The sequence below is a fragment of the Hesperophylax consimilis genome, chromosome 27 (assembly GCF_061612785.1).
Source record: "Hesperophylax consimilis isolate HC1 chromosome 27, BYU_Hcon_1.0, whole genome shotgun sequence".
NCBI lineage: Eukaryota > Metazoa > Arthropoda > Insecta > Trichoptera > Limnephilidae > Hesperophylax > Hesperophylax consimilis.
The window spans coordinates 3,892,868-3,902,759 of NC_142862.1; the positions used below are offsets into that span (position 1 = coordinate 3,892,868).

Genomic DNA, 9,892 nt, shown 5'->3' on the forward strand with positions numbered 1-9,892 from the left:
AAAGTTAATAACAGAATTTGAATATTAACTTTGAAATTTGATGAGTTGTTCAAGTTCTTTGCAACAAGGCGAGATTTGTGTTGAAAATTAGTCTGTCTGACTTCTAGCTAAACTTATATAATTACAAACCGAGATAACGTTAATTGCTTTAATGGTGTATGTATTTTTGTTACAGGAATTAGAAAAATCTGTAAGCAACTTTGCCCTGCTGAAACTGAACAAACCAGAATGGGTATACATTGTATTTGGCTGCTTGGCTTCCATGATCGTGGGAGGTGTCCTACCTGCTTTCGCCCTGCTGTTCTCTGAAGTCTATGGGGTAAATAAATATTTCATAATATTATCAAGAGTTTTTGCTTCATCAGTAGGCGATTTTTTCTAAAAAATACAAAATTCTAACCTAACCAATAAAAATACCTGTCGGAATGTAACATAACCTAACTTTTTAAATTGTTATTTTAGCTCCTCTCCAACACCGACCACGATGAAGTAGCATCTGGCACCGCCTTCTACTGCGCCCTGTTTGTGGTGGTGGGCATCCTCTGCGGCTGCGGAACCTTCCTTCAGAGCTACCTCTTCAGCACAGCCGGAGTCAGGCTGACACATAGACTAAGAGTCAAGACTTTTGCTAACTTCCTGCACCAAGTAAGTTAAATAAGAATTAAACATTAAAAGATTACAAAAATTTTGAAGAAAATCTGCTTATGTTACCGCCAATGATTGCCATTGAACCAAAATGGCACTAGAAGTGTATTGTTGTTTTATATCTTTAATAAAAACTCGGGGATAAAGAAAACACTTTTGACTCTTTTATCATCTCTTTTATGGTAGTTTCCTACATTATCGGTAGTTCCACAAATATGCTACTAATGCCCTCTGTGTTTTACAGAGCTAACTATTACAATAATTATATACGACGAGCACTGAGGCGCTTGCCAGTGCCACTGCCTGTTCGGCCATGGCCTTTGTAAAGGCTGCTGTATCCAATTGCATGTGCATAATACCTTAATTGGTAACTACACAATAGCCCCAACATCTTGGAATCAATGGGACTGTGGCAGTCTCAATACTATTAAATTTTGTGAAGCGTAAAGAATGAGGGAAGAATAAGGAGGAAGCTATTCTATTCATATAGATTTTTATGATAATCTTTTTCCTATTGTATAATAGCTAATCCTAATGTACTTTTCCAGGAAATGGGATGGTACGATGACCCAAAGAATTCCGTTGGAGCTCTGTGTGCCAGACTTAGTGGAGATGCTGCTGCCGTTCAAGGAGTAAGTATTTATTTCCTTTCTCTAACACTTCAAACTCTACTATAGTATGTACGTAAATAATAAAGTTGATGAATTTAACTGTTTTTGCATTCATCTTTGGGTACCTACCTGCTCAAAAATATTCCATTTCCAACACTCAAACACAATGCCTGCAATCAAAAGTTTATTTGAAAGATCAGTGGCTGAGTTTGGGAATGTCAGTTAAAATCCCAAATTTATGTAACAACGCCATTTAGTGGCATTGCTGTGTATCTTTCACACTGCAAAAATGTTTTAGCAACAACCATCGCTGTTAAGTAAAGTCGCAAGAAAACAAAATACATTTTTATTTCCTATTATTCAAATTTGTCATGAATTGACATTCCTTGTTTTCCGCTGAGGTCTTTATTTATAAACGGGTTTTCAAAAGGTTTAAGATATCCAGAAAGTGTATTAACAAAGATTTTTTAATCATTTTAGGCCACCGGTATGAGGATTGGTACGATTCTGCAAGGTATCTCCACCCTGGTTATTGGTATCTTCATGGCCATGGTCTACTCATGGAAGATGACCCTGGTTTCTCTGGTTACTGTTCCTATTGTAAGTTTATCAACAATTATTATAACCCACACAAAGGTTCCCATATGAGATGTTTTCACACTTAAGAAGATTTACTTTTCAATCCCTTGAAATGAAGTTTAAAAATTGCTTAACCTTTGGAACGTCGATCTCCCACGACCTGTATTGTGCCTAGGGTAAAAATTCCACGAACGCAAAGTATGTATTTCTGATTACCAAATGCATACGCCAGCGCTTAAAGTCTACAAATTTTCATATCCAATGATTACTTTTGGCGCTTGAGAAGTTAATCTGGAATCCAAACATAAGGTTTAAGTTTTTCCTTTTCGATCTCTTGATAACCTCATTAGAAAGAGAGTTAGAATTAGAAACCAAACCTTGTGACATCAATAGAATAATATTTTTTATCAATGTCAATGATTGGTAAAGGGATTGTCTTGTATGCCCATTATTCTACGTAGTAAATTTATTTAAAGGAATTGCATGAAAACAGTGAAATTAGCTAATATAATGCATGTTTGTTGTCCAGGTGTTGGGAGGAATCTGGCTGGAGGGAAGGATCATCAGGAACTCTCAGATTAAGGAGAGGAAGGCCATGGAAGGAGCCTCTAAGATCGCTACTGAGGCCATTATGAATATCCGTACTGTGCACAGCATGGGTAAGAAAACATAACCTCTTTTAGTCCTGTAAATTAAATTTTATCAAAAATACTATTCTTATGTATCTACTTATAACATTCGTGTAACATTTTGAATCGGGCCGCTACAATATAACTCCTTATGTAGATGGCGATAAGGTTTAAATTTCAGCTCAACTCGAGCTACTTGTTTTGATTTATACAAGAAAAAAACATTACCAAAAAGTGTGTTTAATTTTATTTTGAGAAGTTCAGGCACAAATGTTAAAAAAAAATTACCATCATTTTCTAAATAAATTAATTTGCCACATTATACAATAAAACCATAACCGAAAACGGGTTTGTAGGTAGGAGACTTTGAACTTTAATGCAGTGTTTATAGGCCTGATACTTATTTTTGGGGCTTATATACAAAATGCTCAATTTTTTATGATGTGTTCTATTCACAGTATTTAATTAAAGCTTCTAAAATATTTCTAAGCAATCAAATTTTCAAACCGAAAACACATGATTTTGCATTATTTTGTAGTTAATTTGGTAAAACACCCTGGATCTGATAGGTAGATTTTTAGTTAAGTAAACATACATATTATGTCTTAAAAAAAAGAATGTTGAAAAACAGGCGTAAACTGTTCACAATAAATAATGGTTCTTAAAATAATGCATAACTGTATTATTTTTGTAAGGTCATGTTAAAAAATATTTTAGAAAACCAAATTTTTTGATGAAGGACAAGTAATCTCGGGTTGCGAATAACCGGATAATAAATGAAAAAAATCCTACTACCATCATTATTGATTGAACTTGCTACTCCTCGGTGGGAACCCGACTCATTGATAATCTCAAAACTCAAGCTGGTTATACTAATAAAATTATGTTCCTCCATTAGGTGCGGAACACCAGTTCCTGGAACGTTACGAGAAGGAGTTGGAACTAGCGGCAGCAGCAGGGGGTGTCAAGTCCCGCATGCGAGGAGCGGTGTACGCGCTGGGACTTGTTGCACCACCCCTGGGTTATGGAATCTCCCTGTACTATGGAGGTCTGCTCGTGGCTTATGAGGGACTGCCTTACAAGAATGCTATATTGTAAGTTTACCTGATTTATTTTTCCTACTAGTAGGTTCCAAATCTATATCTTGTATAGGTTTTTTTTATTTTATTTTTATAGTGAATACCTCACAAGAGTCCCAACTGCTCCCGTCTGGAGCCAGTGAGACTATGGCATCCCCAATTGGGGGATGTTGTGAGGCTGAAGGTAAGTGGGGAAGGGAAAGAGGAAGGTGGGGAAGTACCTGGCTATTCAGATCTAGTCATTAAACACGGCTAAAGCCATTTGGAGCAACGTTTCAATTCTGAATGGTGGTCTTACACCAGGGCGATACTGGTAGTATCTTCCACTCTGGAACGTGCCGCAAATATACTATATATTATTTTAATTAATTAATTGTGAAATAACACAAATTAATCAAATAAAATTTATTTGCGCACGCCGGGTTCGAACCCGCGACCTTCGGAATGGCAGTCCAATGCGTTACCACTGGACTATGCCGGCCGTCAATGCCTATATAAAGAAGAGTGTCTGAAGTGGGCGGTGTGGTTCTGTTTTTTAAACTGTTAGTTAATTAGTTGATTCATAAGTACATAGCAAAACCAAATATGATGTTATAAATTAACTACCACTGTGGAGAAATAGCGTGATCTTTAGTTAATTAGTTATATCATAAGTACACAGCAAAACCAAATATGATGGTATAAATTAACTACCACTGTGGAGAAATATTGTTATGATTAGTTAATTAGTTATATCATAAGTACACAGCAAAACCAAATATGATGCTACAAATAAACTACCACTGTGGAGAAATGGCGTGATGTTTAGTTAATTAGTTATATCATAAGTACACAGCAAAACCAAATATGACGGTATAAATTAACTACCACTGTGGAGAAATGGAGTGATGATTAGTAAATTATTAATATCATTGGTACCAACAATTAATATAAATGAATGTATTATTCTTCCAGGGTATCCGAAGCTCTAATCTTCGGCTCGTGGATGATGGGGCAGGTGCTGGCCTTCGCACCCAACTTCAACGCAGCCAAGGTCTCTGGAGCCAGGATCCTGCGACTGATGAACAGGAAGCCACTCATTCAGAGCGATGAGAGCATTGTTGATGATCCCAATTGGGTAAGTCCATTTTCCGTCTCGTCTTTTCCGTAAATCTCACTCATTTTCAGATCCCTTTCAAAAATTCAGCTAGGCGGATAATATCGGATCCGTCCACAAGACACTTAACTTCAAAACATTTTTGAATTCATCTTAATAACGGAGATTGTAGCATAAGAATATGACAAAGTATAAAACAGTTATAAATAGATGCTTGTTAATAACCTCACTCCCGAATAACATAAACTTGATTCCTCATTTTCTGCCATGTTTTAAGATTAATTTTCAATTCCCCAGAGAGCAGAGGGTTCTATCAAGTACTCCGGAGTGCAGTTCAACTACCCATCCCGCCGTGAAGTTCGTGTACTGAAAGGACTAGACTTGGACGTGCTATCTGGTCAGACCGTGGCTCTCGTGGGCCACTCAGGCTGCGGAAAATCCACTGCTGTTCAGCTGCTGCAAAGACTGTATGAGCCCTCCACGGGAAGCATTGTAAGTTATTTAATGATTGATTCATACATATTATGGAATTGTGTAATTTTTCAATCCATTACTAGGCCGAAAGTCTTCTATTTTGGGGGTCCGCTATTAACGAAGGTTGCTACAATCAGTAAAATCAGATAAAATGCAATTGTATCAGTTACATTGCTTTCGATGCCATGATGCAATCTATCCTTGGAATATTGATTGAATAATCTTGTATTCGTCACTCCTCATTATGGGATCAAGTTACCGGAATTCTCTTCTAGCATAGTTTTTGCCAATTTGGCAAGAATTTCTAAATGACCCTGTCTGTCCAGGGTATTTGTGCATTTACAAATGTCCATATACGTAATGCTCTTCTTCTCCGTGTCAATGCTCGCATAAGTGACCCATCAGCGGCAATCCCTCTATGCGGATATCGCATATATGTGATCCATGAAGTATCACTAAAATAGATGTGTTAATTGTGTCAACACTTTTATTTCAGACTTTAGACTCCAAAGATGTCACAACCGGCCTCCAAATCCCCCGCCTGCGATCGCAGCTAGGTCTGGTTAGTCAGGAACCCACGCTGTTTGACCGAACCATCGGCGAGAACATCGCGTACGGAGACAACGCACGTAAAGTCACAATGCAAGAGATCATGGACGCAGCCGTTAAGACTAATATTCATAGTTTTATCAGTGGACTGCCTTTGGTAAGTTTACTCCACGAATTAAAATATTATTTTATTATTGGGCTATAATTTGATAAACGTATAATTTATATGGTGCAGTTACAGCAATGATTATAATCTCGATAATACATTTTTTTACATCTTTTAACAAATAAGAAATTAGTTTACGATACGGTTTATGAGATTACTAATGTTTTATAGACTTAGTTAGTCTAACCATATATTTACGTGATAGATAACATGATGATATAGACAATTCAGATTATAATTCGAATAACGGATTATGTGAAAGAATGTTTGAGGAATGTTAATTTATATAAAATTATAGAGAATTTTTACATGTGTCGATTGAAGCTGGAGTAAATTGATTGAATTGTCAATTGATTGATGTGTCAATTTATTAAAGAGTCAATTTATTAAAGAGTCATCTCGATTGATTGAAGTGTTATATGTTCGAAATATTGACAGGATACAACTGAATTATTTATTAATTTTCTCGGTTATTTTGGAAGAGCATTTCGTCCAATTCATATAGAATCCAGATATAAAAACAAATTACAGCATGTCTACTTCCCCCCATCTTGCGAGCCTTGCACCAAAACATTGTATATGCCAAACCATATATTTGTTTAACATATTTTTTGTTTTGCAGGGCTACGACACTCCCCTGGGAGCCAAGGGGGCCCAACTGTCCGGGGGCCAGAAGCAGAGAATAGCCATCGCCAGAGCTTTGGTTCGAAACCCCCGAGTATTGCTGTTAGATGAAGCTACTTCTGCATTGGACACACAGAGCGAAAAGGTTACTAAACTCTTATTTATTGCATTTTAACCATGCTGAATCGGAAACTATCCTGTACGTGGGTGGTGTCACATATGATCCGTGAAGTTTCACAAAAAAAGATTAGGTAATTTCCCTCAGGTCCTATGTCTTATTTTGGGATGCTGTGTCGAGGGTCTTTTTAAGTAAACGAAGGAGAGGTAGACCTGAACAAACCTCACCCCATAAATCTCTTCTGTAAAACAAACAACTGTAGCTATGTAACTACTTCAGCGGCCTCCATCCATTGCAGGCCAAATTTTTGTAATTTACATCAATTTAAAAGTGGACATATGAGCAGAGCGTTGCAGGTCAGAATCAGACACACTGGTAACACTAAATAAATGTAAATTACTCAATGTATTAACTTAATTATCCTCTTCCAGTTGGTACAACAAGCCCTGGACGTGGCCAAGGAAGGCAGAACTTGCATCACCATCGCCCACAGACTTTCCACCATCCAAAATGCCGACCTCATCTGCGTCATTGACAAGGGAAGAGTTGCCGAGAAAGGAAAGCATCAAGAACTCCTGGCAAAGAAGGGACTCTACGCCGAACTGTACTCAATGCAAGCCCTAGCCATGGACAGTGGATTCAGCAAACTAAATGGCGCCACCGACGCGAAAACACCCATCTAAATAAAGGCGAATTAGTCAATATTACGGACCTTTTTTTATAAATATGTGCAGTTTTCCGTTTTGCCAACCTAGTGTTATATCGTAAAAGTTTGGCGACGAACAATTTTTAAGTGAATTTTTTAAACGAAGTGCCTTGATCAATGATTTTTTTAAAATATTACTTCTAGTGAAATCTCAAATTACCATTTGATTTAAATGATTCTCATCTTATAGTCGTCCCAAGATAAAAGTCACTATGTGTCATTTAGCTAGTATGGCACATAATGAGATTTACCTTTATGGGTACAAGATATTCTCGAATGATTTACTCTTTTTTACAAGCTACATAATTTGATGTAATTTTTGAGTGAAAGATTTCAAATGTTGAAAAGATTGATTGAGATTTGTAATAAATGAAGAGTTTTTAAATTTATATGTAAACAATTAGAAGTTAAGAATCATTCATATTTTTTTATTGTTAGGAATAATAATCCATATTCCTGAGGTTTTAAAACTTAGAAAAACCAGTCGAAAAAATATGAAATTGAATTTTAGAACTTTTTGAAAGAAGTTTATTTTAAAACAATTGAAAAGTATTATAATTATTATTTTCATCCAAAGATGTCATTTAGATATGTTTCTTTTATAGTTAGGTATGTTTAGTGAAATTATATTTAATTTTAAGAGAATTGCCTTTAATGTGATATGTATTTTACTATAATTAGTTATCTTATATAAGTGAAATCGCCTGTTCATGATATTTTATACCTAGTATAAATATTTGTATGTCTGGCTTAATTTTAAGTTTTTTTTATTCAATGAATCAAAAATTCATCTAAAATAAAGTTTGTCATGATCTGATATTTTGAAGAATTTTGTATAACTTATTTGTAAAATATGTTGAGCATTGTATTATGTGTGCATTATATGTACCTATCTTCATATACATGGTGTCCGGAAACTAGTAGTACAAGCGGAAAACTGTTATCTAAATCACATTTGGAGAAAATTTTGCAAAAATAACTTTTTGGTTTTCGAGTAAATCGAGTTCAAAGTTGTAATTTTTTATGTCAAATTTAAAAAAAAATAACTACATTACTTAACCATTCAATTTACTGGTTGCTATCAATTTTTAATATCTTTTAAAAAGTGTCACCCGAGTTTTTAAATCGTTTTAAGTTGCCAAAAAAAATGAAATGTTTTGAAAAAATCAATGTGATGTAGATTCCCCAGTTTCACACTTGTCCCACTATTTTCCGAACACGGTGTATATATCTCATTTCATCACTGCCGTGCTCTGTAGCTAACATTTAATAATCTCATATAGATAATAGTAATTAAAATAATTCAGCACTGAATTTCGTAATAAGCTGCACAAATCAAATATTTTAAAACTATTAATGATATTAATATTGATGTTTTCCCCATTTTTCAAAGATTCAAAATGTTATATTTTCTTTGTAGATAACTGTTTTGACATTGCACCTACTATCCCTCTGCTGTTTAAACAATTTTTCATATTTTTTACATTTATTGCAAAATTTATGCAAAAATTTCGGTTAATTTTTTTAAAATTTTTCATTTCTTATCCATCATGGAATTGGGGGGACAAAAATATATTAGTATACCTCTCGCAGAAAATAGTGATTTAAAAAAAAAAAGTAATAATTGGCAGTATTTAAAGAAAAAAATTACTGTTATGAGATTTACAATTATATATAGTTTTAGTGGTTTTTTTTTATATAATGTATATAGATATTTATTTTGTATAAATCAATTTCGAATATTAAATATAATAATTCAAAATAATCATTTTGACTGTGAAATCATAATAATTATTGCTAATTTTGTCACCACATTTTTTCAAATGGATAAATTGATTAAGTTTTATGTAAAAACTTGCAGAATTTGAGACCTCTTTTGGTACAAATTCGCAAACTCTATTCTATAAATGGTTTTATAATCAAAAAATTTTAATAATTCCTTATCAGCTATCGAATATCGGCTAAAATATGTAGAACATCTAATTGAAAATAATGAAATTAGTACATGTATTTGAATTATTTACTAAAAGATTGCTTGTGTTGGAGACAAATGGAAGGATATTATTGAATGTCATTTTTCCCTAGTAATAATAAATAAATGATTATTTGTTAAAGAATGTGATCAATTTTCCTGCTAAATAATAGTTTTACATGTAAATAAAAATATTGAAATACAGAAGCAATTTATTATTCTATATACAAGCTTTATTAAATTATTAGTTATGACCATATCAACATCCTGCTATCCAGTCAAGTAATTTTTGGCAAATTTGCACGTTCGCTTGTCATAATGTGCCAAATTTATAGAATCTAAAAGTATGCGATAAACAACAAAATCTAAGTGGATTCATTAGCTTTACACCGAATTAAGCAGTTTCAAATGTTTCCATATTAATATTTTGAGGAATGATTTTAATTAAACAATATGGTATACAACCAAACTCCAGTGGATTACCAACAATCATATAAATATCGACTTATATGATTGTTGGTAGTCGCTTATCGCTTGGTTAGGTAACCACAATAAATACTTACATATATCTCATATGATATGGATTGAACAATATAGATTACCAATATGGCTTGACAGTCTACTGTATACTTAGCACATGATCG

General features: G+C 34.2%; 1 protein-coding gene across 5 annotated transcripts in view; it reads left to right on the forward strand.

Moving 5' to 3' along the window:
* The window catches only part of LOC149410487 (multidrug resistance protein homolog 49-like), a 195,297-nt gene extending 185,897 nt beyond the window's left edge, over positions 1 to 9,400 (forward strand). For all 5 annotated transcript variants that reach the window (XM_089648134.1, XM_089648136.1, XM_089648135.1 and 2 more), the window contains 11 exons: positions 176 to 319; positions 463 to 645; positions 1,194 to 1,277; positions 1,737 to 1,856; positions 2,365 to 2,494; positions 3,363 to 3,558; positions 4,498 to 4,660; positions 4,937 to 5,131; positions 5,610 to 5,819; positions 6,451 to 6,597; positions 7,002 to 9,400. In XM_089648134.1, the coding sequence (XP_089504260.1) occupies positions 176 to 319; positions 463 to 645; positions 1,194 to 1,277; positions 1,737 to 1,856; positions 2,365 to 2,494; positions 3,363 to 3,558; positions 4,498 to 4,660; positions 4,937 to 5,131; positions 5,610 to 5,819; positions 6,451 to 6,597; positions 7,002 to 7,253 (1,824 nt within the window). In that variant the 3' untranslated portion in view covers positions 7,254 to 9,400. The remainder of the gene's footprint in view (positions 1 to 175; positions 320 to 462; positions 646 to 1,193; positions 1,278 to 1,736; positions 1,857 to 2,364; positions 2,495 to 3,362; positions 3,559 to 4,497; positions 4,661 to 4,936; positions 5,132 to 5,609; positions 5,820 to 6,450; positions 6,598 to 7,001) is intronic.
* The last annotated feature ends 492 nt before the right edge of the window (positions 9,401 to 9,892 follow it).